Source organism: Caretta caretta, chromosome 2 (assembly GCF_965140235.1).
Source record: "Caretta caretta isolate rCarCar2 chromosome 2, rCarCar1.hap1, whole genome shotgun sequence".
NCBI lineage: Eukaryota > Metazoa > Chordata > Testudines > Cheloniidae > Caretta > Caretta caretta.
This window is the reverse complement of record NC_134207.1, coordinates 59,944,744-59,972,299: the sequence shown is the minus strand read 5'-3', so window position 1 is coordinate 59,972,299 and position 27,556 is coordinate 59,944,744. Positions and strand designations below refer to the sequence as shown.

At 40.5% G+C, this 27,556-nt stretch overlaps 1 protein-coding gene across 9 annotated transcripts in view; it reads left to right on the top strand.

Moving 5' to 3' along the window:
* SULF1 (sulfatase 1) overlaps positions 1-27,556 on the top strand; it is a 175,609-nt gene that overhangs the window by 68,558 nt on the left and 79,495 nt on the right. For 3 of the 9 annotated variants that reach the window (XM_048840899.2, XM_048840902.2, XM_075125143.1), the window contains 3 exons: positions 9,870-9,929; positions 10,246-10,480; positions 19,376-19,615. In XM_048840899.2, coding sequence (XP_048696856.1) covers positions 10,309-10,480; positions 19,376-19,615 — 412 coding nt within the window. In that variant the 5' untranslated portion in view covers positions 9,870-9,929; positions 10,246-10,308. Of the gene's footprint in view, positions 1-9,264; positions 9,392-9,411; positions 9,530-9,564; positions 9,721-9,869; positions 9,930-9,998; positions 10,118-10,245; positions 10,481-19,375; positions 19,616-27,556 lie in introns of those variants that run through there. The other 6 variants (XM_048840897.2, XM_048840905.2, XM_048840901.2 and 3 more) reach the window with 5 other exon arrangements.

The window sequence follows — 27,556 nt, the reverse complement described above, 5'->3', positions numbered from 1 at the left end:
CTGGCCTGTACTGTATCATTTAAAAGGCTGCACCCTAATGGTTAACAGTTTCCATTCTTGGCACTGGTTTCCAAGTTCCATTCATAATGCATAATCAGGTACTTGAGCATAAAATTGCTTTCCTGTTCCATAGTTGCTAACAAAATAAATTCAGCCTGATGCTCTATCGGGCATCTTAGTAGAAAGTTGGCTCACCCACAGGCCTACAATTAACTATCTTTAAAGATGTCGTACAATCAAATCTCTTCGTTGTTGTATTGGCGCATCTCCTAATAGGCAAGAAATTTGGAAATAAACATTTGCACATAGGAACTTATTGAGCCAAATGTCCTGTATGGTGCTTCAGCTCGTAAATTGTAATTTGTAAAATTGCACATGCACATACATACGTGCACCTACACTTTGGAGGAGCAAATACCTGCAGTAATACTATCACTGTTCTTAAAGTACACATGCAGGTATTTCCACTCTCAAAGTGCGGGCGGGCGGCATATATGTGTACCAGTCAGTTGTGAGTGTCTCAAATTCATTTGTGATTCAAAACCATTAATGGAATGATTTCAGTAAATCAGTCTGTCTCTTAGACCTCAGTCTGTAGATTGCACGCAAGCAGTTCTTTGAGTATTTGATATTCAGAATTCACATTGTGTTGATTAGTTTTGTTTTGACAAGGAAGCTGAACAGGGTATTTCTGTTCTCTGTTGGATGAGCATAACATTTTTAGAATCTGGTTTATGGAAAAAATTACATCTATGAAATTCACAATCCCAATATTTACATATAATTTGCTTTTGCTGCAAATAATACTGGTGGTAACTCATTCTACAATATTCGTAGAGGTCCTGATTCAAGAAAGTATCCCCCTTCATGAGAGTTCCAATTCAGCTCCAATTTAAGAAAAAATCCTACCCTTCCACCTTCCCCTCCCCCAAAGTCAAGTTCTGTTGACTTCAATGGGACTATTCACTTGCATAGTTAAGCATGAGCTTAAGTGTTTGTAGGATCAGGTCCTAAATGTGGATTTAAGTGTCCAGCTTTAGACACCAAGTCTGAAAACGTGATCTAAAAGCAGGTGAGCATCCCTTTAAATATTAATACAGGAGTGATGTATATTATTTTTTCACCTGCTGTGATGTGGCATGAAGTTTTGGAATGCCATTCCTTCTGGCACTGGACTATAGGTACAGTGGAGATGATATTCTAAATTTCCTAGTGGTGGGTCAGTTACAGGTCACTCTTAAGAATCCCCTCCAAGCGTTTGCAGGTGTGTGCTATGAGCATGGCTTTAATGTTGGGAATGGGGATTGTAGGATAATAGCAGTGCTGGGGGGTCGGAAGAATTATCATTAAGGTGGATAAAAGTCCTTTGCTTTCTGGGATGCTCATTTACCTTTGAACCCCTATTGGTGATGTAGCTGAGGAGGCTGAGAGAATGCCTGGGCCCTCTATATTATAAAAAAGGCAATTAAAAATGACATTGATACACCTGGTGATATGATCAGCCATCCCTTGAGTCAGTGCACCTTCCTCACGGACTGGGCTTTATGGAAAAGGATATGAAGCATCTGTTTTCTGTAACAGATTGTTTTGTTTGCTCTGACTGTCTGTTTACTATTATTAATATGCTGATTTCTCTATATTGTAGGGCTTATCAGATAGGAACTTCATGCACCTCTTGTTCTTTTCATAACGTTCTTATGTACGTTGAGGTGTGCATGTTAGAATTGGAAGGTTACTTGATAAGGAAGATCCTGCTTAAAAAAAAGTTCTTTAAGAGCCTGATTCTGCACTCTCTTACTCAGTCTAATAGTCCAATTAAATTCAGTTTGAATTGATTGGGATTACTGATTAATTTGAATTTTAATGGAACTACTCGCATGACCACAGGTTTTCAGGATTGTGCCTTCAACTGGGAAGCCACAGAGAAAGTCAGTGGATGCCCTAGATACTCTATAATGTATCAAGTGTGTGTATATTGACAGATATAGACGTGCACAAATGCTATGTCTGTATGTATATTAAAAATCAATTAATGTAGTAATTCTAACGTATAAGGGTGAGAATTTCAAAAGCAGCTAATGGAATTAGATGCCAGCTCCCACTGAAATCCCTTAGGCCCTTCTGAAAATCCCACGATTATACGTTACATCTAGGTGTACGTATGAGGTGCTTTTTCAAAAGTACAAGAAGTGCTACTATATGTTTACATAAATAAAATACAGTCTCTTATGGGCACGTATATGTGTTATGTGTCTAAACATACATTACAATATGGATGTCAGCATATTCTGCCTAGTGTGTGTCTAGTGTGCATATAATGCCATAAATATATGTGTGCATTTTGTACTAAACAAGATGTTTTGTGTATATTCAAATTAAGCTACTAGTAAATAACTATGTGCATTTGTATACAAAAAGCAAAGTGTTTGGCAATTTTTTTTAAAAGTCCTCAGATCAGAGATGCAGTTCTTTGAGGGAATATATTGAGATCAATCTAAACATCAAGCCTTTAAAGTGTCCTTTATTTTAAAGTGTCCTTTATTTTATTTTCTAAGGGAAAGAACATATTTAAAGTATATTTCTACACAATTTCCAAGTCATGCAGGTCATACTTAAATGTACCCCAGTTCTGCTTAAAATATAAAAACTGTGTCCCTGTTGTTCACTGCTGTGATATGATCTCCTGATTCAAGACAACTTACTGGATCACTGACTCCTTAGTATGTTATTGTACAGTATGTTTTAATAATGTCCCACTCTGTTGAACAGAGCAGGGTTACAGAAAAGATATGTGGTTTTTAAAAAGGAATTTTAAAATTACCTAAATTCCTTCATACACAAAGATCACTGTTTATAGTTGAAAAATACGTGGCGTGTTTTGCCAATGACGCTAGCTTGTAGCTGGAAAGTCAAGATATAATTAACTTTTTTAAAAAGATCAAAATCTGATATTAGAAGTCTGTTCAAAACCTAGTGCACATCTAATTACTTTTCTTTGTCTTAATTATTTAGCAAATGCTAATAAACTACATAGATCATGGCGCTCATAAATTCAATAAGCGTATAACTTTAACTGATTTTTTTTCTCTTTGAAGGCTCACAGACAGGGAATTCAATCATAAGCCTATTGCATTATAGCTTCCAATATAACATCAGGTTTTAATAAGCCTCCTGTTTTCTGCACACATGTGCTTAAGACTGCCTGGAAACCAAATCAGTAGAGAGAAGGGATTACTTTAGATTACTTGAAATATGCATTGTTTGAAATGGCCTCTGGTGACCAGCTTTCATGAATGGCTGGTTTTTCTTGTGGGGCACGTCATCTGCTTAATTATATCAGCCTCCTTTGTATGACAAGTGCACTTCTTGTTTGTGTTGAAATATGAAGTTTTAAAATAAAGTAAATTAGATGGTGAGAAAATAAATGTAGGAAATTGAGTTAATAGAAGTTTGTAACTTAACAAAAAGGCACTTTTCTTGTGATAGATATGCTAGAAATTTCCCTTAAACTATTGTTTCATGTAGTGTATAGTTAATATAAAAGATAAAGCTTGATTTGTTTTGAATTTTTTAAGGATTGATTCAACTCTAGTTTTATGGTACTGAAGTAAAAATTGCCTTTTTTTTTTTTTTTGCCAAGCAAGTTGATTCTCATACAACTATGCATTTTGAGAATTTCATTGAAATTTGGCAATCCCCAAGATTACTATGGTAGAGCTCCTGGAAATTTTCTCCTAATAAAGATGCTTTTTATCTTGTACACAATTCTAGAAGTAGATTAGAAAATGTGTGTGCTTTCAGATGAGTCCAGGCTTTTCCTTTTTCAAATTGGTTAGTGGCAATCTCCTGTCTGCAGTTGTTTGTGAAATTACTATGTTAAAATGTAGGTTATGAATCTCTGAGAGCCTGCAGTTACTTTAAATTATAATTAGTGGATCTATTAATCTAGCCTGATAAAACATCATAATAATGGACCGATTATATTTTGAAGGTGAGCAGATAACTTTGATTGACTGACAAAATATATCATTTATCAAATAGATAGAGGCTAGACCTAGATAGCAACTACATACTTTGTGTTTGCTATAAATCCTATGCTTTACAAGTAAGATTAGTGGATTAACCTTTAAGAGAAGGTAGTGGATCCTGCTGTTTCCTGATTTTGTTGTACTGTAAAAGTATTTTCCATGGCTTCAGGCTTGATATCCCACAGGAAATTGAAATGCTGCTTTACTCTGTTGTGCCTGATAGCCTGGAAGGGATTGCTGTGTTTTTTGTTTGTTTTGTTTTAAGGAGCAGATATAAGTGTCGGACTTGAGAAAGGTCTTAGCACTACTTAACTCATTATAGTAATCTCTGTCAGCATTTTTAAACTGAAATACTTGAATATAACACTAGAATGCAGACTTCTTATTTTTATTACTGCTGTACAATCTTACAGCCCATCAAGGCAATATGTTTTGAAAAGAGTAAAGTCTTCTGAACTACCAGGTTGGTTTGATGCAAATTTAATAAATAGCCTCACATGACCTTTTGTTATATAATTTTATACTTGTATGATTAACAATTTCATGATCCAGGCAAAGTCTCTAACAATGTACCTGTTATAAATCAGATTGTGTTAAATACTAAAACTAAGGGGTCTCATCTCCCGTTGATGTTTGTACATTAAAGATTAATAGAAGCTGTGCATGTGTGTTGAGGGATGAATTAGACCTCTTCTACCCCATCCTGGAGCTTCTCTGCATTAAGTTAAATGAGTGCTGTGCATAACTAAGTACTACAGAATTAGTCAGTACAGATATTTCAGAATCACTGTTGGGTTTTTGCATTGTGTTAAAACAAATGACTGAAAGTGATAGGTGGGAAGCATGGAGTCTGACCGCCACTGGGAGACTGGTTGGCCAAGCCACCACCAAGTTGGTGCTCTTTTCCATCCATCCAGGTCTGTCAGATTTTGGTGTGAGACTTGCCATGCAGGGCCTGGCAGGTTAGAAGCCCCACCAGTCAATTTGAGTGGCCTCTGCAGGCAGTTATAAAATACCGTTAGCATCCCCATACCACCTTCTTCTTCTTCTTCTTTTCTCTCAGGAAGGCTCTGGTATTACTGAAACTGGGAAAGCTGGGGTTTTGGGGTCAGATTCTTTTCAAGGTTGTTAAACTTAGAGCCTGTTGAATCAGCTGATCTACACTAACATCCAGAGAGTTATACTGATCACCATACTTGTGGTCAAGAAGGACTGTTTTCTCATAGTGAGTGGTGTTGGTTTGTTTTCATCTGGAACGTCCTATGAGGATAATTTGTCTGGGATTGTGTTTTGGCTTTCTCCTCCTCCCCATTCATTAAGGGTGGTCTATCTTGTAGAGGAGATGAAGCAGCCTGTAATATGTAATATGGTGAGGCCATCATGGTTATGCCATGGGTGGTTATTATATTTTATTTAATATTGGAATCCTTAGTATCCTTACTACTATTAATAAAAATTTCTTTGCTTTTTCATAGTACCTTACATCATGGGGTATCAAAGCACCTTCAAAATGTTAGTTAAGGTTCACAACATGCATTTATAGTACCAATATTTAATTAACCCACTTTTGCAGACAGGGAAATTTAAAATATAGAGAGACTGATTTGTCCAGTGGGATTTTGTGGCAAGGATGGGAATAGAACCCTAAATCACAAAACCATCCAGTACATAAGGAGGGCAGAAGCCTCTTGCATTAGGATTCCTATTGAAACTAATTTACACGCTGCAGCCAACAGACAGTTATTAGATAGAGCACATGTACCTGGAGAGCCAGGACTACAATCCTTGTTCTGATGCTCCAAAACCACAGGACATACCACCTGTGATACAGGAGATTCCCCCTTAGTTGGTAGAAGTAGCTCCGTTACCATGTCTGTGGAAAAGCCACTGGAGGGTGACATGATCATACACACCGGCACTCACACAGCTTCTTAGCTCACTATCTCCAAGCCTGACTTTAGATTTAGGGACATATCAGTGATCCATACAAGTAAGCCAGGTTCCCTCTGCCAGAAAAAGGCAAGCTGGGGACTCATGATGTTTGGAGGCCTCTTCTCCAGGACTCTGGTTGTGGAGTTGCCCTTAGGCCTCTAAAGTATACAATGAAGAAAGAAACTTAGGAATGTTTAGTGGGTAATTGATATTATACAAAGTGTATGAAAAGTGGCATTTAAACCTAGAGAATTCTAGCAAGAGTTTTATTCATATTCTTTGCAAGGGGGTACTATCAAGAAATATGTTAGAATCAAAAAGCCAAAACATTTCCAGGATAGTACTGGTATTGATAAAGTTTTGAAACTGACTAGTGATATATTGTTCCTCAGTTTTTGGGTGCCCAACTTGAGACATTGTAAAGAAGTCCAGTTTTCAGAGGGAAAGTGCTCAGCTCTTTCTGAAAATCAGCCCTCCTCTATGGTATATTGAGTCAGGCACTAAATAGTGGGGACACCAAAATCACTAGTCACTCCTGACAATTTTGGCCAAAATGTGAGAATTGCTTGTAAAGTCATTATCCTTTCCTCCCTTTTTCCCTTCCAGTGATGTTGTCCTACTGACAGCCCTGGAGAGGGAAGCCTTCTTTACCCATACCACAAACTGTGGCAGCACAAGTCTCCTCCCACTGCTACACTGATCTAGTTTAAGCCTCCCCTGGAGGAATTATCTCAAGGGTTGCATGAGGGGCAGTTCATTCTTCATGTCCATCAGTCGTAGCCTGTCTTCTGAGAATACCAATATGGATGCCAGCAGAAGTGCTAAGTTTTCATTTTTGTCGCACCCGTGTTAGAAAGGTGAACTCAAGCTAAGACCTAATGTTCAAATGAAAAAAAAAAAGAGTGACTGTGAACTAAAAATTACATCCAAATGAGGAAAGATGGTCTTTTTTAATTTTCTTTTGCTCTTGTTTTCCATTTTCCTAAGATTTCAGTTGTCATTATGTATGTTCTACTGATAAAAAACATATAAACTTTCCATATAGCTTCGATCTAAATTACAATCAGTGTTCTCATTTACCTGTCTGGAAAAAGGGAACTTGTAGTCGAGTTTTGACTTTTGGATATTGCACAGTCCTTTAAGTTTACTTGCCATGTGTAAAGAAAAAAGGTCTCTCTTAAAAATCTCTCCTATTTTTGACTTTTTCAAGACAAACTGCTATGTCTCTAAGGACACTCGTAGGCTCCGAAAGAGTATCCAACACAAACATTGCATCCTTGTCTCCTCTATCAAGCTCTGCATTTTGTCTGCTTTCTTCTGTACTTCATTGCCTTCTGGAGCTGGAAACCAGCCTGTGAGAGGATGGAAGGTTTTAAAAGGTCACTTTTGAATAAAGAATTGTCTGTACAAAAAAAAAAAGGGGGGGGGGGAGGATACCGTTATTCAGAGCTCTATGAGTGATCAACGATTGCATTTCTGTGCTTTTGCGCAAGAGTCACTTTTTTTTAAGTTTTAGCTCAATTCAGTCATTTGTCCTCCCTTATCAAGAGAAAAAGAAATTAAATAGATGGAAAGTAACTTCATACTTTTATTTCTAGAAAAGAATTGTCTGACTAGGATGTTTGCTTAATAAAATAAAAAATTAAGGCTAAAGGATTTTTTTTTTCCTCACTGACTGACTAGTATAGCCCAAACAAGTTGAAGAATAGCTGGTAATGTTGGTTTGGACTGTTCTAAATTTTATTAGCACTGAGGTGTAATTGTCAGGAACTCGAAGTTCATACTGCGGGGGATTATTCAAACATGTTGGTGCCAATGTTTGCTCAGTGCAGTCAGGATGACTGCACTTTCTGGGTCAACATTGTCTGAAAAAGTTTGCTGTACAGTACAACTGATATAAGAAATGAAACATTGACTCTCACTTCACACATCTTTTCCAGCTTTGTGAGGTGAGTCAAAGTTTTGCTATTTAAAGATCAGACAGTTAGGGAAATTATATTTTTGCTTTTGCATCAAAAGCCTGTGGTGTCTGTCAGAAGAAATCTTATTTCTTCAGTGATCCTGTTCTTTGTCAGCTTTTCTGTGAGTTGGAACAAATATGTGGAAACTGAAGTATTTTTAAAAGTCACTCCAGCCTAATTACAGACTTACAGTCTACTTATCTGAATGTCCTGTAATCACTAAAATGGTATATAACACTAAATGCCGATCCCTGCGTATTGGCTTTGCATTGCCCTAAAGTCAATCATAGACCAGAATGTTTGTTGGTGAACAGACAATGGAAGACAGGATTACTCTGCAACAGACACTTGGATTTTTGTTTGAAAGACATTCACACTCCTCTGGTGTCATTACAACCTGCAGAGTGAGCAGTATGAAACTGTTTATAGGATATCTTGTGAAGCTTTAAATAATAGGTTTCAGAGGAGCAGCCATGTTAGTCTGTATTCGCAAAAAGAAAAGGAGGACTTGTGGCACCTCAGAGACTAACAAATTTATTTGAGCATAAGCTTTCGTGAGCTACAGCTCACTTCATCGGATGCATTCAGTGGAAAAAAAAATGCACTGAATGCATCCGATGAAGGGAGCTGTAGCTCACGAAAGCATATGCTCAAATAAATTTGTTAGTCTCTAAGGTGCCACAAGTCCTCCTTTTCTTTTTTTAAAATAACAGGTGTGTGTGAAAACAAGCACAGTATCCCTTTTCTAGCAGTCTGTGTCAAGTTCTCCCTCACAAGATGTATATCAGCTTTTGTTGTATTTTTAGATGAGTGATGGGCCCCTTTTTCTCTTGTTATGGAGTGCTCCCATTAAATTAGGTGTTTGTCTGCTACTAGCTAATGCTGCATGTTTAAATATGAAGTCTCAGGTGTGAGAGTGCTGACCTTCTGAGGAAGAGTGCTCCCTTATAATTAAGGCCGGGGCAGCCCAATTCCCATGCAGACTTTCCCGTGTGACTTGTTTTTTTAAAAAAAATTATGAGGCTTCTGCAGTTTATCTGTAGTCCCAAAATAAAAATTAATAAAAAAAAATGCTTTCAGCAAGTTAATGCCCTAAAGTGAGATGGCATTACTCCAAGCTTTTTTCCCATACTGTGTAATGTGATGTTTTCACAGGGCTTCAGTCAGTCATGCAAAAAATGTTGAAGTGTAAGTGGCTAACCTTTAGTCCCAAGACCAATCAATCATTTTCAGTTGCAGGTTTAGATCTGCTGCAGCAAAGCAAAACTTCGGTGCTTGCATCAAGTCTTACAATAGCAAGGCTGTTTGACTGACAAGCACCGGGAGGGGGGTTCTGAGAAGCATACTGAGCTGAATCTGAAAAGGGAGCATTGAGGAGAAGGGTTTGCCAGAGGTACTGTGCATTATAGATGATGCACTCAGTTCCATCGTTGATTGATGAGAGACAGTTACGTGCTTTCACAATGCTGGGTAAGATTGTCTGGATGTCACTTAAGCTGAGATCTCTGTCAGTAGAAAGATGACTTTTCAGTGTGGTGATACAATGCAGATTACAAATGACAGCCATGCTGTTCTGTCTGCTTCATGAGTGTTTAATATCTCATGCAGGTGAGTTAACCTAAAATAATTCTGTTGCTTTCCAGGTGTCATCCGGCTGAAATTAACACTTCTTATTCTGAGAATTTCACAGGATGATTATAAATTTTGTACAAAGACATATGGCAATGACAAGATTATATATTTCACTTACCTCTAAACACAAAGGTGCCGTCTAACCAACAAGGAAGATATGCCATTATGTAAGCAATGGTGAACGTAGATTTCTTCTATTTTTCTCGTTTAGTAGATGAAAGAAAAGCTCTGATGTGCAATTCCGGAGAGTTAGTTCAGAGCACAATAAGTTGTGAGGTCTTTGACTAACACGTCTTCTGCTTTTACCTTCTTTTAGAGCTCCTCCTACAGATGTTCTGAACATCTCTGCATCATAGCAATTCATTACTACACCCAGGTACTGCATTTAAGGAACACTGTGCTGAAAACAAAAAAGGGGTGTGTGGTGTGAAGTGTGAGGTGTACGTGGGAAGTTGTATGAATACATAGACTAACTTGGAGCAAAAGTAAAATGAAAAGTGACGTTGCAAAATGTCTCAGTGTATTCTCAGAAGATGACTTAGTATAAAACTACTATTAATCTACGTGAGTTGCTGTCACACTACTCTGTATTTGCTAGTTTTGACTTCTGAATATCACCTTTCTCCAAACGTTTTTGCCAGTTTATTCACTGTTTCGGCAGCATTTCAATTTTAATCTTTTTCTCTCCACAGATCTTGAAAACTAAGGAACAGACACTTTGGGGCAATTATTTTGCTTGTGATATTGAAACTACAATGAAATATTATTGCTTTGCACTCCTTTTGACTGTGCTCAGTACTGACTTGCTAAGAAGTCTCTGTACTACTGTCAAATCCCCAAGATTCAGAGGACGTGTGCAGCAGGAGCGAAAAAATATCAGACCCAACATTATTCTCGTACTAACAGATGACCAAGATGTGGAGCTTGGTGAGACATAATTATGTTATTTGCTACTCGGTTTCTTTACACATGTATTTCAGTAACTTCTGCTATACATGATAATTGACATTCAAAAATGTGCCTGTTCTGCAATGTTATCAGACATGGTTCACCAATTTGGAAATTATATTGTTAAAAATTGTATTATACATTTTATTGCTCATCTGATTTAACTCAACTAATTCCAGTTTAGGGGATAAGTATCTAACAATCAGCCATGTTAACCTAGGAGGTTGGGAGGAATACAGTATGTAAAAACATATAGGGCCAAAAACAGTTTCAAAAAACAAGAAATTCAATTAATAATACTTAAGTTAGTTCTGACAGTCTGCTTTTATATAACTCTTTAAAAAGTTGATGCTATTGTTACCTATTGCATGGTACCAGATGGATAAAAAGCTATATTTTCTTTTTTGTCATGTACAGCATACGATCTGATATCTTACACACACATGCAAACTTGACCTAATTTCAGCTCACAAGTTTATATTATTTATATGTAATTTTTAAATATCTTTAAAGTTAAGCTATTTTCATACCATGTCAATTATAGGAAAGGAGGCCAGTTTAGTTGTCCTGTGTATATGCAGTTGTTGTTGTTCACAACTTGGACAACATGTAGGAAATGATTTTCTCATAATTTTCTGAGGAAAAAAAGTGTTTAAAATATTTATATGATCTTCAAGAAGTCCTTCTTGGCATATTTTCCCTTAAATGCTCTAGAAAGATATTAACCACTAAACTTACATAATTATGGGCATTTTTGTATTTGCTATGATTTGGTAATGACTGTACAACTTTTGGGGCTGTTAGTCCACAAATAATAAATTCATATTTCTTATCTTAGGGCTAATCCTGTCATTGAGCATAGTGAGTTTTCCATTGAGCCCTTAGATCTGTCTGTCTAATCTATTTTATTTGTGTCTTCTCTAATCACTGGTTTATTTAACCGTGCAGTGTAATAAATGGCCATCCAGTGGTTATAAACAATCCTATATTATTCGTCTAAGAGATTCTAGAGCTATTATGTAGACTTGTTGCTTTTAGTTTCAGATATTTTGGAAATTTCTGTACAAGGGTCAAGCCCTGGCCTCCCTTCTACGGCTAAACAGGGGCCCATTTCCACTGGGCACTGGGCCAGGCTGTAGAGGCCATGTAGAAAAGAAAGTGCACACAGAACAGTGCTTTCTGGCAGCTGTCTTCACAAGACCATGGAGAGGGGATTGTAGGTATGCTGGGAGAGTAGCAAGGATGTAGTAAATCTCTCTGTTCACCTACTGGAACTGCTGACTCAGAAACTTGCTTAGGGGTTCACAGAGGGCTGAAACCACTGCAACCTGCTTGTACATATGCCTCACCACTGTATTGAAGGAATGTTCTGTTCTCCACAATCCCTGCATAGTTTTCCCATGCATAGAAAATGTACATACCCTTTGCACATTGAACCAGGATTTGTCCCCAAGGCATGTCATTTTTTTTTTTGCAGTTTCAACAATAGATCATTCTGCTTATTTGAAAGGTATAAAGATACATTATTTTCTACATATGAGTCATCATTTTTCTGTTTATGACCCCACGTGGGCAAAGCTCAGTTCCTTTAAAATATTTAGAGTTGGTTATGCCATGGCATCAGGAGGTCTAAGACTTATGGAATGTAACAAACTCTTTTAGGATTCCAACATAAATGATTCTCTATTCTATTTTGAGCACGATATATCTGATAACTATGCAAATCACATACTTTGTAATAGAAGATGTTTGCCTTCTTAGTGTAGAATCATTGAAGCAAAATACATAAAATTCACCTCCCATGTGTCCTAGAGTTATACAGAACAGTGAAATAAAATCTAAAATAAAATTTTGCAGGAAGCTGGGAATTACCACAGAGTGCATGATAGTGTATAATAATGTTTCCCCTTATAACCCAAGCAGCTAGCCAATATTCAGGGCCTTGTGAATAACTTATTTCAATTAGGAGAAATTGATGGAGTCAGCTGTTTCTTTGATGCAACTCTGTGTATTTTACAAGGAATGTACATAAAGTCCTGTTACCCTGAACACAGTAGGAATCAAACAGCAGGATACAGTTTCTTTGCTCACAATTCCAAGCCTCTTTCCAGCCAGCACTCTACCCAAAGTCTTTCACTGTTTTTTTTCAGAGTCAGGCTACCCGCGTGCTTCTCTGGCTGTCTCTGGGACTTCTTCTTTGCTGCCTTCTCTGTCTGTCTCCATGGTCAATCTCTCAATTTCCCTCATATGGTCCCCTCCATTTGCATTCAGCCTGCAGTCAAACCCCTCCACCCACATAGCTCAGATTCCTGTGCAGCATTGCATGTGGCCTATGTTTTGGGGGGTCGCCTCTATTGTTCCAGCTATCTATTCCATAAACGTGCTTGATAGCTTTTTACATTTATCCTGAATGAAGAACACACACACACACACACACACACACACGCAGGTTCACTCAACCCCTAGTACAACAGTACATTATACAATGTATAATGTATAATGTCATGAAGGAGATGGGACTCATAAAATCTCATTGGGATTTCCAGTTGATGGAAAACATCTTTGTAGGTACCAGATTTGGGGTTGTGACCCACAAATTGGGAATTGTTGCTATAGTGTGTGCAAATTGATACCTGTATAGTGGGAAGAGGGAAATAATGTGGCTTTATTTCCACGCACACACATACATAAAATAAACATAATGACCTGTTCTTGAAATCAAAATTAATCTGTTTTTATGAATGGGGAATAAAGATGTATTATTTTTCACATATGGGAAATAGCATCTTCTAAGCTGGGCCACTGAGAGCTTGAAAATACAGTAGAATCACAGACGGGCCAGCCAGTGTGGGGAGCCTCAACAGGCATCTTCCTGGTTTGTTGTTCATCACCTTCAGTAGAACTTCTGCAGTACTGAGAGAGGCACACACAGGAACAGAAACTCTGAACGTATCCAGAGACTTGAAAAGTCCTCTCTCCTTGCTGCATTCTTGCATGGGAACCAAAGAAATGCTTTTTGTTTTGTGATTGTGAGATCTGGTTAGCAGATGCAGTTTCAGAGACCTCTATCTGTGGGGCAATTGGAAGAAAATTTCCAGTAGCAGTAATGCTTCCTCCCATAAGCTTTTGCTCTGGGATAAAGCTTTGGCTACTGGACATGGTCTCCATTAGAATATCCTGAGCAGTCAGGCTGAATTTTTTGATCTGACAAAATTTCCTAATTCATATGACCAGACTGGACATTCCCTGGGATCTGGTACCCTTCAGGTCCTCCCCAATTTAGACACGTACAACATCATTGTCCTGTTGTCTGACATAATCTGCATGTGTGCCCCGAGGACTGTCTCCAGATGGCAAGGTACACAGGCAGTGAGGAGAGCTGCAGATGGCAGATAATTGTAACTTGTTAATACCAGCAAGTCTCATATCCTACTTGTATTTTGCTGTATGTAAGGGGACTGTTGGTCCCTTACTAAAACTCAGTGGGGGGTTTTTTGGTTGGCTAGCTCCCAGTATCAAAAGTAAGGGGAAGGGTCAATGGGAAATCAGGACCCTGACACTCACAGTCCCCTGGAACAATGAAGAGAGGCCAATGTGAAACTTCAGGTCAACCTGACTGACAGGGCAGGCAGGCTAATGAGGGAGTCAGGAGGCCAGGGGATCCCATCCTCTGTGTGAGCTGGAATTGCCTGGGTCAGATAGAGTGGGGCCGAGCTAAGGAGAGAGCAGGGGCCCAAGCTGTGCTGGGAGCAAAGTCACAGAAACAGCCTGGAGAGCAGACCTGTGCTGGGAGGAGAGCTGTAGAAACCAGAGCCAGAGGAGCCAGAAAAGCAGCCCAGGAAGCAGGTCAGTGCTGGGAGCAGAGGCACAGAAGTAGCCCGGAGAGCTGTAGAAACCAGAGCCAGAGGGGCCAGAGAAGCAGCCCAGGGAGCTAGAGACAGAGCACAGTGCTGAGGTAGAGTGAATCTGCAGCTGGGGCTGGAGCAGTCCGGAGCCGGGTGAGGTGAGCGGCTGGGGAGAGCAAGGGGGACCCTGGGCAGTGGGCCCAGTGCAGGGAGATGCCCCCAGCCAAGAGGCTTCACAGGTCAGACTTGGAGGGGGATCGTAACCCCGACGGGGCAGGGGCGATGCTGGGAAGAAGGGTCCTACCATCTAAAGCCTGAGGGCGTGTGGCCACTGCCAGAGCAAGTGTCTGACCTGCAGCATCCCTGCAGCACAGCCAGGGCCTGAGAAGGAGGCCTGGGACTTGTGAGGAACAAACTGAATTTCCCTTATCTGGTTGTGATATCCCCATGCCACAGAGTGGGGTTATGTATTTTCCTTTAACCTTCTCCATTTTTTCCTTATTTTTTTTTAATTGATTGCTGTTTAATAAATTGTATTTGCTTTGAACTGTATGTAATGATCAGTGGGATCCTATCCACAGGGTCTGGCTCTATGGCACGGGGACATCACAATCAGCGTCTCAGGAATGTAAGGGAAGATCACCATCTGCTCTTCACAAGTCCCAGCGTTGACAGTAATGTACTGCGGCAGCAGTAGTAGCAGCAGCAGAACTGAGCAGTTACTTTCCTAAATTCTGTATCTTTAAATCCCTGCTCTTTGTCTATATTTAGTTGAATATTTTCCTATACACATTTCTATACAAGTTTGCAGGGTGAAAAGAGCATCTGTGAAAGGGTAATGAACTCGACTCACCATGGGCCCATTCCTGCAAAGTGTGCATCTTTAAAGGTCACATATACAGTATTGTGGCAGACTAGACTACTCAAAGGAGAGATGTAAGGAGTCCCACATAGAGGTACCAACTGTCTAATTGCACAAACCCAAACACCCTTGCCCCACCTCCTGCCGTGCCCCTTCCCTGAGGCCATGCCCCTGACGCACCCCTTCTCTGAGGCCCTGCCCCATCACTCCATCCCCCGCCCTCTGTTGCTCGCTGTCCCCCACCCTCATTCACTTTCTGGGGCACGGGGTTGTGGTGTGGGAGGGGGTGCGGGCTCTGGGCTGGGGATGGGGCTGAGGGGTTCGGAGTGCAGGGCGGGAGAGGGGGCTCCGGGCTGATCCTGGGGCAGGAGGTTCGGGGTTCAGGACAGGGTATGGGGTGTGGATTCTGGGAGGGAGTTAGGGTGTGTGGGGGAGCTCAGGGCTGAGGCAGAGGGTTGGGGCACAGGAAGAGGTGCGGTCTCCAGCTGGGCGGCACTTACTTTGGGCGGCTCCTGGAAAGCGACCGGCTCCTAGGCTCAAGGGCAGCCTGGCCAGGAGGCTCTGCGCACTGCCCCGCCTGTAGGCACCACCCCTGCAGCTCCCATAGGCCACGGTTCTTGCGCCTTTGAGCCAGACATGCCGGTTGCTTCCTGGGAGCCACGCGGGGCCACTGGACTTTTAGGGGCTTAAAATCTCCTGGATTGGATTCAGTAGCCAGGAGATTGAGGCCCATTCTGGGAGACTCTTGGCCAATCTAGGAGGGTTGGCAACCCTACTCCCACAAAGTCAAAAACACCAATTCCTCATTTTCCATCTCCCACTTAAACAAAAAAAAGGGAAATTTGATACAAAAGACGAAGTCAAATTTCAGTTGCTAACACTGATACGTCAACCCCACAAAAACCAACAAATCAGTGTTTGGGGTAACCAGTTAACTTGAAATCGACTAAATTGTTTAAAAATAATTAGGGCTGTCAAGAGATTAACAAAATGAATCACGATTAATTGCGCAATTAAAAATATTAATCACGATTAATCGCGCTGTTAAAGAATAATAGAATACCATTTATTTAAATATTTTAGATGTTGTGTACATTTTCAAATACATTGATTTCAATTATAACACAGAATACAAAGTGTACAGTGCTCACTTTATGTTTATTTTTTATTACAAATATTTGCACTGTAAAAAACAAAAGAAATTGTATTTTTCAATTCACCTACTACAAGTACTATAGTGCAATCTTTTTATCATTAAAGTTGAATTTACAAATGTAGAATTCTGTACAAAAAAAAATAACTGCATTCAAAAAATCAAACAATGTAAAACTTGAGAGCCTACAAGTCCACTCAGTCCTACTTCAGTAATCGCTCAGACAAACAAGTTTGGTTACAATTTGCAGGAGATAATGCTGCCCGCTTCTTGTTTAAAATGTCACCTGAAAGTGAGAACAAGCATTCGCATGACACTGTTGTAGCCGGTATCACGAGATATTTACGTGCCTGATGCGCTAAAGATAAGATGTCCCTTAATGCTTCAACCACCAGTCCAGAGGAGATGCATCCATGCGGATGATGGGTTCTGCGCGATAACGATCCAAAGCAGAGCGGACCGATGAATGTTCATTTTCACTATCTGAGTCAGATGCCACCAGTAGAAGGTTGATTTTCTTTTTTGGTGCTTCACGTTCTGTAGTTTCCACATTTAAGTGTTGATCTTTAAGACTTCTGAATATTTTGGACGGCACTTCAGATTCTTAAACCTAGGGTCGAGTTCTGTAGCTATCTTTAGAAATCTCACATTGGTATGTTCTTTGCATTTTGTCAAATCTGCTGTGAAAGTGTTCTTAAAATGAACATGTACTGGGTCATCATCCAAGACTGCTATAACATGAAATATATGGCAGAATGTGGGTAAAACAGAACAGGAGACATACAGTTCTCCCCCAAGAAGTTCAGTCACAAATTTAATTAACACATTATTTTTTTAATGAGCAACATCAGCATGGAAGCATGTCCTCTGGAATTTTAGCCGAAACATGAAGGGGCATATAAATGTTTGGCATATCTGGCATGTAAATACTTTGCAACGCTAACTACAAAAGTGCCATGCGAACGCCTGTTCTCGCTTTCAGGTGACACTGTAAATAGGAAGCAGGAAACAGTATCTCCCGTAAATGTAAACAAACTTCTTTGTCTTAGTGATTGGCTGAACAAGGAATAGGACGGATTGGCCTTGTGAGTGCTAAAGTTTTACATTGTTTTGTTTTTGATTGCAGTTATGTAACAAAAAAAATCTACATTTGTAAATTACACTTTCACAATAAATAAAAAGATTGCACTACAGTACTTGTATGAGGTGAATTGAAAACTACTATTTCTTTTATCATTTTACAGTGCAAATATTTGTAATAAAAAATAATAATACAAAGTGAGCACTGTACACTGTGTATTCTGTGGTGTAACCAAAATCAATATATTTGAAAATGTAAAAAACATACAAAAATATTTAATACATTTCAATTGGTGTTCTATAGTGATTAATCTGCAGCGTGATTAATCACGATTTTTTTAATCGTGATTAATTTTTTGTAGTTAATCGTGTGAATTAACTGCAATTAATCGACAGCCCTCAAAATAATTAAAGATAAGTTCAGATACTACACCTGGCCCTGAGCCTTCCTAGCAATTTTGTGACTTTACAATCCCATTTTTCATGGTTTTAAAATATTTTTCTTCTTCCTGTTTCTCTGTGATAGACCCATACAGAAGAACAGGGAAACACTGAAACTGACTGTAAGCAAAGTGCTCTGAGCTGTGCAAAGTAAACTAAAATATAATAAGAGAAGCTAAAATCCACTTCTCAAAATTCCCCAAAGCTGTAAAACTACAAAACCCCTTAGTGACTGTTGGCCTATTGCCCCCGCCCCCCATCCCATCCCCCCAAGAGTTCCTGGCTTGTTGGACAACTGACCATTGCAAAACTTTGGTAGCTATCAGCAAGTACTCACAGACCCTAGCACAAGCAACCGGGCTCACCATTTCACAGCAAGAGGCTGCTGAACACCTGAAGATCCCACCTACTGCCCTCATCTTTTTCTGCAACATGAGTTTGTTGAGCTTCAAAAGGTTAAAAAAAAACAAACCCTGAGATAACCATCTCCAAGTCCTTAGGCTAGACCCAGGCATAATGATGTGATCATAATGATCAGGAGTTTGGTTGGGACTGCTATCAAAAATCATTTTGCTGATTCAACCACAAATGCTAAGCTGACTCAGAACACAGAACTTAGGTATTGCAGAGGCCTGTGTGCTGCTCCTCTGTACGGGGAGAGATTTCACCCAGTGAGGTTATTATCAATGCATGTGGTCTCTTTTTAATGTGATTTTTAAAAAATAACTCTGTGCTTTGCTTGCTACTTGATAAATGTATAATTAAATCACTGTTGGCTGGGTGACTGCAAAAGCTGTTGAAGCCTAATACTCCATTAATATTGTAAGGGCTTATTTGTTTTGCATGTATTGCAGTAAAACAATATTTTTTTTAATCCTTTTGAGAAGTCAAATAGCCATTTATAAATAGTGCATGTGTGAGAAGTCCCAGGCTTCAATGGGAATCAACTTGCATGAGTTAGAATATTCGCATGAGTTAGAATATTCACATGAGTAAGGGGCTGCAGGATCAAGTTCTAAATCAAATTAAAAATTAGTTAGAAGTGGGGCAAATATTAAAATTTCTTATCCCTTAAAGGAGAGAATTTCGTTGAGTCTTCAATGTCAAATAGAGCTTATTAATTCTTAGAATGGTACCTGTTTTACTTGTCTTTTGGAGATGTGTTCTATGGCACCATCTATCTTTGCACAATAATGTTCAACCGGCTGCTGACTTGTGAATCTGCCTATCAGATTAATCTACACTTTTATTTTGTGACTGAGCAAGAAAAGAGCTCAAACTTCCTAGAATTTTGCAAAGTGTTTTTGGTGACATGATCTACAATGTTTACTTTTTCTTTAAAATTAGAGCTAGTCAATTAAATGTTCCAAGCCAACAACAGACGGCAAATGTAATTATACATTTATATACTTAAATATCAGGTGACATGACATAAATATATTTTAGATGTTTCTTAGTAGTGGTATAGTAAAATCAGTTATTCTTTATTTCAGGGTCTTTGCAGGTGATGAATAAGACTAGAAGGATCATGGAGAATGGAGGTGCTACCTTCATCAACGCCTTTGTAACCACCCCAATGTGCTGCCCATCTCGGTCCTCCATGCTGACAGGGAAATACGTTCACAACCACAACATATACACCAACAACGAAAACTGCTCTTCTCCTTCCTGGCAAGCAACGCATGAACCACGTACCTTTGCAGTGTATCTCAACAACACTGGCTATCGGACAGGTAAGAGACAGTTCTTAGGCTTTAAATCTCTGCCTAAAATGAGGCAAAAGTGTCTCGAACTAGGTTTAAGGAGCAAAGCAGTGGCTCAGTGTTGGAGCAGGGAAAAGGTGTGTGTCATGAGTGAGGGTAGCACTGCCTATTTGTAATGATTTAGTCAGATTTACAGCCAAAGACTGAATAAGGAATCCCACTTGTACTGGGAAGCATATTTTCATATCTGGATGTCTCAGGTGAGGACTAGGCTGTTGAGCAGTTACACCTAGGTGAGAGATGCGCATCATCATGGCCGTGTGATTCTGAGCCAGCAGCTCTTGCCATGATTATGGTCAGTATTAAGGCCAAGTTGTGGAGAAGCAGTTATGAGGGAAGATATTTGGGCCACTGCAGAAACTGATACCAGAGACCTCACAGGAGTGAAGATGTGTATGGTGGGGGTGAAACAAGATGAAGATGAGAATTTAAACTTTAGTGTGGGGTAATCTTCACTTTCATTCTCTGAAACTGAACAGAAACATATATTTAAGGCAGTGGTTTTCAAACTTTTGTACTGGTGACCCCTTTCACATAGCAAGCATCTGAGTGTGATCCCCCTTATAAATTAAAAACACTTTTTAATATATTTAACAACACTATAAATGCTGGAGACAAAGTGGGATTTAGGGTGGAGGCTGACAGCTCCCAACCCCCCATATAATAACCTCACGACCCCCTGAGTGGTCCTGATCCCCCAGTTTGAGAACCCCTAATTTAAGAATTGTTCTGGTGAGTGGCAATAAGATTTGATAGTTTTCTTGTAAATTCTTGGTAGTTTTCTGTAGTTGAGCGCTCCCTTTTCTATCTGCAAAGAACTCTTCTTATTCCTCTCATCTATGCTTCAGCTTGATGTAAAACCTCCAGTTCATATATGCATCATCGATCCTTAAGAATAAGTCTGTAAATATTTTAGGCTCCAGCCTGACTCTTTTATAAAGATACAGGAGCTGTGCAAGGTATCAGGGTACAGTTTGTCTAGTTGTATTGTTTGAACATAAAGACTCTCCTTCATAAGACCAAAGAAGCACAAATCTTTACAAGGTATTTGGAGGCAAAGAAGTTTGTGTCCGCTAACAGGTTAGGCACAGGATTTGATTACTTTTGAAGCATACAGTGAGAGAATGAATGTCTCTTTATACCAATTCTCCTAGCACTGCTGCATTTAACATCCTAAAATCTATTTGCTTCCACTTCATCTCCCTCCCCACAATACAACTCTCTCTGGCAAAGCTGGCAGTCCTGCAGAGCTCCTTGATCCTGTTTAAAATACAAAACCGAACAAGCATTTTTATCCTCTTTAGGCCTAATTCTGCCACTGTCACTCACACTGAATATTACTTTGAGAAGTTCAGTTGATTTCAGTGAGATTACTAGTGAAGTAAAATACTGCTCAACATGAGTAAGGGTGGCAGAATGAGGCCCTTTGTTTTTCTGCTCTATGTGGGTCTTAAATGTTAAAGTCAGCTCTGTAGCACTGCCTTCAAATTCTGGATTAAGTGCTAGAAACATTTCCTGATTTATAGATTAGTAATCCACATCTGACCTGTTTCACAAACCTTTACCATATCCACCTGAAAAGCTGCTCAGAGTTTTTAAAGTATTTGCTATCTGGCTAGCTAATTTAGGGTTCTGTACTGCCACTCATCACTAAAAGTATCTGAATGCCTTCCATGTAAAATTGATAGCAATAGCAGACTCCCTTGTGAGATAAAAGCTCGGGTTCCCTGGGCAAACTTAATTTGCTTCCCTTGTATGTATGCATTATGATACAGTCTTTGATTACATGATCACATGCTATTTGTGTGTGTGATTTCCTAGCTTTTAAAAAAATATATGGAAAAAACAGAAAATCCATCACGTGACACCACATTGTCACCCACATGGTTCATCAGCAAGGTTGGAACATTTAGATCTATCACTGACCCCTACTACTTAAGATAAAGGAATGTTGGATAGAAGTAGCAGGTTGTCAGGCTCTGTGCAGACCAATACTAGGGGGGCTTCACAGATATTTGCTGCCAGCAGAGAAATGGTGAGACTAAGCAATCTTAGGTTCCATTCCAGGCTCTAGGAGTATGCTTTTGTGGAGACAGACCCTTCAATCTATCTCCTCCCACCCCAAGTTTGATCCCTTCTGCCCTATTCCCTCCTACCTGTCCTGTTCTTTGCCACTCCTCTCTCCTCATCTCAGTCCCATTCTCCTCACCTAGGCAGTCCATTCTCCATTCCTCACGCTTCTCACCCAGTTCCAGTCTCCTTGCCCATCACGCCCTGGTGTCCCCAACAAGTAAACCCTGCTTCTCCAAACCTCTTTACCCAGCCATTCCCAGGCCCCTTCCCACCCTGACCTCCAGTAACCTCCCTGCCCACATTCCCTGTTCCAGCTGGCTTCCAGTCCCAATCTCCCTCCCTGGGCTCCTTGAATCTCAGTGTCTCCCCCCACTGCTTCTTCGATCCTTGTCCCAGCCTCTTTCCTGGGCTCCCAGACTCAGTTGCCCTCTCCCCTTTTTGCCAGCCTCCAGTCCCAGCTTCCATCCCCTCCCAAGTTCCTTATTCCAGTCTACTTCTCCATGTCTACTCCCCAGGTCCATGTGTTGTCCCTTCTGCTTTAGAATCAGGCAGCTTTCCTCCTCCACACACAATTGCCAACTGTCACACAGTAAATAAGCACCCCAACTTTCACAATAAGCCAGAAATCAAGCAAATCTCATTTCAAAACAAGGCCAAAACAAGCCAATCCCTAAGAACCCCAACACTCTATGTGACTAGATCCTCCCGGCCTGCAGTCTGGGACTGTGGTGGGCCTGCTGTGCACCCCTTACTCCCTCCTACCCCACCCTTGCTCCTGCTTGCCGGGAGCCAATCAAAAAGAAGAAGCAACAAGCTACAAGCCAAAAACTAGCCAACAAGCAACTCACAAGCCAATTAACCCAAAAACAAGCCCAATGTCTGCATTTTTTTCACAGGTTTGGCATGTCTGCCTCCACACTGCCTGGGTCAGCAGGGGGCAGATCATTGAGAGCAGATGAGAGACAGGCTCTTGCTCTCAGTTCTGGTGCTGACTTGGCACAGCCCTGAGCTGCCACTGCAGGGAAAGACCTGCTCAACCCCAGGCTGGAACATGCTTAGTGCTGACAGGATTTTTAGGGAATCCAGGAAGTCTCAACTGATTTTTTTCAAAGGCTTGTAACTAGGCCAGATTTGGGCGGAGTTTTGCAGGGACAGCAAAAAACACATCCCCGACAGAAAGATCACCCCCCACTTTACAAATTTCAAGTCCCTGCTCCAAAGAATGGGGGTGCTAGGGCTTTTCAAAGAAAAGCTCACAGAAATTTTAACATGGTAAAAACCTAGCCTTGTTATTGGAAATGGCTACGGTTTTGGTTGAAAAATTCCACTTGAGGCAGACAATTGACATATAAAATTTCAGCCCAAACAATTAAAGTATGGCAAAGTTATAAGCCACTGAAAACAGTCTTATAACGGGAAGGACTGTGCAACCCTAAAAAATGGGTGGTGCTACCAGCCGGGCCTATAATAAAGGCATTTTGTTTATATATATAAAGACTGGGCTAACAACCTGTGTATTCAAGTTATAGTTATTAAACCCTAAATATTTTATGGTTACAATTATAACACTGACAGATAGTGGGAAATACCCCCAAAGCTGTAAAAATAGAAAACCGGAGTTCTTCATAAGGTACTATGGTTAAGTTACAGAACTGGGAACTAAGAATCTGAGTACTATTTCTGGCACTATCACCAGACTTCCCTTATGACTTTGGGCAAGCTGTAGGTTAAACTCATTTTTGTACCTCAGTTTCCCCATATGCATAAGTGGAATACCGCTTATAATATTCCGCAGCAGTGTTGTGAACCTTAATTGTTGTTTGTGATTTGATAGAGGTACTATAATGTTGCAAAGTAGTGTTGTAACCAGGCAAAAAACCTCTGGAGAGAAAAAAAACTAAAGTTTTCAGTTTTGAAATTGTTGTTAGGTTAATGGGAAGAAAGTGAGGAGGAGGTGACTGGAATAGTACTGGCCTTTCAGTTGTGTTGGGCTCTGTCCCCAAAAGCATTGAATCATTCTGCGTCAGTACGGAAATCTCATACAAACAGTTCTTTGCAACTCCAGTAAATGGTTTCCTGATAGCTAGTTTTGTTCAAGGAAGTTGGCTGTCTACCTAAACCAGTTGTCTGGGTCACGATGAGTAAACCTTACTGTGCCATGTGTTTTTAGAGGTGTGGTGGGTTTTTTATGGGTTGGTTGTTTGGGTTATTTTTTTTTTTGTTTTATTATTTGTTTTGTTAAAATCAGAAATGTCCCTGCAAACATTTTTGATGGGTAGCTGCAGCCTGTATGCAATAAATGTCCTTTGGTCTGTGAAAGGCTAGGGATGTCTCTGCAGTGCATTTACACTGTCTAGCTGTATGACACCCACTGGCACAGATGGTAGTGACATGACTAATTCTGTGGTGCAGTGTCTTCAAAATAGTCTGATAGTAAGAAAGAGATTGGGAAAAGATCTTATATAAAATATATTTGATATTGCAAGACGGTGAATCTTAGTAAATTATGAAAATCTCACCCTCAGAATCCACAAAATTCCTGGGTCACATTCTCCCAAGGCTTGCACCTGGGCAACCCCTTAGATACCATTATTTTAGGCCCCAATCCAGTTCAAGACCTTTTGCTAATTGTTAGGGAGAAAGGTAAAAATCAATGACAAGCTTGAAGGAGTGCATTTATACTAGATACTTGCGCTTCGCCAAATGTTTATCTTTTGCAGTGACAAAAACATTCCAAAGCCATAAGGATATCCAGATAACTGCTCACCTTGCCATGTTATTATTTGCATAAACTTCATTGAACATTGTCACACAGACTGCAGTTATTCCAATGTAGCAAACTACTATACATGTCATGAAAAATAACACCGTGTCCTGGGAACAGTTAGTAAAACTGCCAAAATGCAGATAAAACCTGTCTTATTAAAATGCAAAAATCTGCATTTATCTTTGCTGTTGTCCCCGTGGGGTCCATTACACACAATAGTGAAAAGATGTCCCCTGAAAATTGCATTGCTTTTTAGTGAGACTTTTTACCCATTGAGCCATAATCTGTTTTATTCATTACAAATAGAAATGGCTTCCTAAGCCCCATAGCTTTGCTGAGCTGCTTCTAAAAATGTGCATTGCCTGAGGCTACAATCTAGTCCAGTAGTTCCCAAACTTGTTCTGCCGCTTGTGCAGGGAAAAGCCCCTGGCGGGCCGGGCCATTTTGTTTACCTGCCGCGTCAGCAGGTGAAATTAAAAATAAACAAAAATCCACCCTGCCCCCTGCCCAAAAAAAACAGCCTGAGGCAGAAAGAATGGAAAATTTCAGCCCAAATGGTTAAAGTTTGGCAAAAATGTAAGCAACTGAAACAGGGGGCCTTATAATGGAAAGTGTCAGCCAGCCTTAATTATAAGCGATGGTACCAGCCCCACCTATCATAACAGTTTAATGACAATATTTTGATCCCAGGATCTGAAGGTTCTCAGTTCTCTGATCTATAGGGGAAGCAGGTTAGTATTATGTTCCTTTTACAGATGGGAAACTGAGATATGGGAAGTGACACAACTTTCCCACGGTCACTCAGTGAATTGGTGGCAGAGCTGGGAATGGAAACCAGTACTCCTGACTACAGTCCTGTGCTTTAGCTACAAGATTACCATTTATTTTACATGTATCCGCAGTGTTTTCCCTCTCTTTGTTCCAGTCTCTTTCTTAGCTCTCTTTTTTTTTTTCTTTACTGTTGTCTCTCTCTTTGCCTACTGTTTGGCCCTTCCCTATGGCTTCTCTTCCGACAATGCCTCCTCTTCCATATTTCTCCCCATCAGTCCTTTCTCTTGTTAAGTTTCTTTGTAACCCCTCTGGTTCTGTGAGAGATTCACATCTTAGCTGCCTTCTGGTGGTGAAATATGCAGATTCTCAGCACGACCGCAGTGCTGCCAACCATAGAGGTTTTTAAAGCCCGGCTTGACAAAGCTCTGCTGGGATGATTTAGTTGGGGTTGGTCCTACTTTGAGCGGGGGGTTGGACTAGATGACCTCCTGAGGTCTCTTCCAACCCTTATCTTCTATGATTCTATTCCGCCCCACTTCCTGCCTTGCGGTTCTCCCCTAAGAGTCACAGGGGGAGCAGTGAGAGGGGAACAGGAGGGAGATGTAGCCACCTACTAAGTAGTCCCAGGATAGCCTCCAGTAGCTGGGAGGAGGAGGAGTTGACAGAAAATCTTGCTCACTGTCTTCAGGCCTTGCTTATGAGTAAGGCTACGTTTTAGTCATGGGTTATTTTTAGTAAAAGTCACGGACAGGTCACGGGCAATAAATAAAAAGTCACAGCCCCATGACCTGTCCATGACTTTAACTAAAAATACCTGTGACTTAAGCTTACCTGCTGGGAGGTGGGCGCTCCTGAAAACTGCTGCTGAGGGTGGGAGTCTGAGGCCCCGCTGTAGCTGGGGTGGGGGAGCCTGGGGCCCCCTGCCACTGGAGGGGGGCGGCTTGGGGCCCCCTGCCGCTGCTGGGAGGAGTGGCCTGTGGCCCCACTGCCGCTGCCATTCCAGCTGGGGGCAGCCCAGGGTCTCCCCGCCACCACCGCTGGTCCAGGCGGGGGGCAACCCAGGGCCCCACCACCGCTGGTCCGGGCTGAGGATGGCCCGTGGCCCTGCCACCACCACCACTGGTCCCAGATCGCTGCTCCAGGGAAGCACCGGGGACAAGCTGCCTGGGGCTGCCAGAGTAGCATCCGGTGCGGCTGGCCCCTGGGCTTCCCCAGCTGCTGGGGTGGTCCTGAGGTCAGCTGCACCAGTGCTGAAAAATTCACGGAGGTCATGGAAAGTCACAGAAGCCGTGACCTCCGTGAATGATTCGCAGCCTTTCTTATGAGTGAAATTCCGCTGGCATGATAGTGGCATCAAGGCCAATGTGTGACTGTCACTCCAGATGAATGACACTTGACAGGTATGTAAACCGCATGGATCATACTAATCAAAAAGTGTTGCATCCAATATGAGGGAATTCTATATTAAACCTCATCAAATATAAAGAAGAACTGATTACAGAACTAGCAATTAATGGTAACTTAGGTACAAGTGATCATGACTTGATCACTTTGTAATGTGCAAACAGAATAAAGTCCAGACCAGTGATATAAATATATATTTTGGTGCTTTAAAAGAGCCAATTTCACAAAGCTGAAAATAATTATGAACCAAATCAGCTGGGAGGAGGAATTTCATCAGAGAAATGTAAATGGTATATGACACTTTACTAAATGGCCAAGAAGCCACAGTTGAGGAAGAAGGCCATATTGGTTAAAAAACTGACCTGGTTCAGAGGGAAAGTGAAGGCAGCTATGAAAAAAGAAAGAAAGAAAGATACATTACATTATATATAATATATATAAAAAACAATTGAAGAAAGGGGAATTAGATAGTAATGGATATAAATTAGAAGCTAGGAATTATAAAAAATTGACAAGGGAAGCAAAGGGACAGACGGAGAAATCTATGACCAGTAAAGTGTAAGGACAATAAGGAGGCATTGTTAAAGTATATTGGGAACAAAAAGAATTCTAGCAATCGTATTGGTCCATTACCAGTTGTAAATTATAGAATTATCAATAATGATGCAGAAAAGACAGAACTGTTCCATAAATATTTCTGTTCTGGGGAAAAACAGATGATGTAATCATATCAAATGATAACATTCTTTCTTTTCCACCATTATCTCAGGAAGATGTTAAACAGCAGCTACTAAAGTTAGACATATTTAAATCAGCAGATATGGATAACTTGCATCCAAGAGTTTTAAAAGAGCAAGCTGAGGAGCTCGCTGGAACATTAATGTTGATTTTGTAAT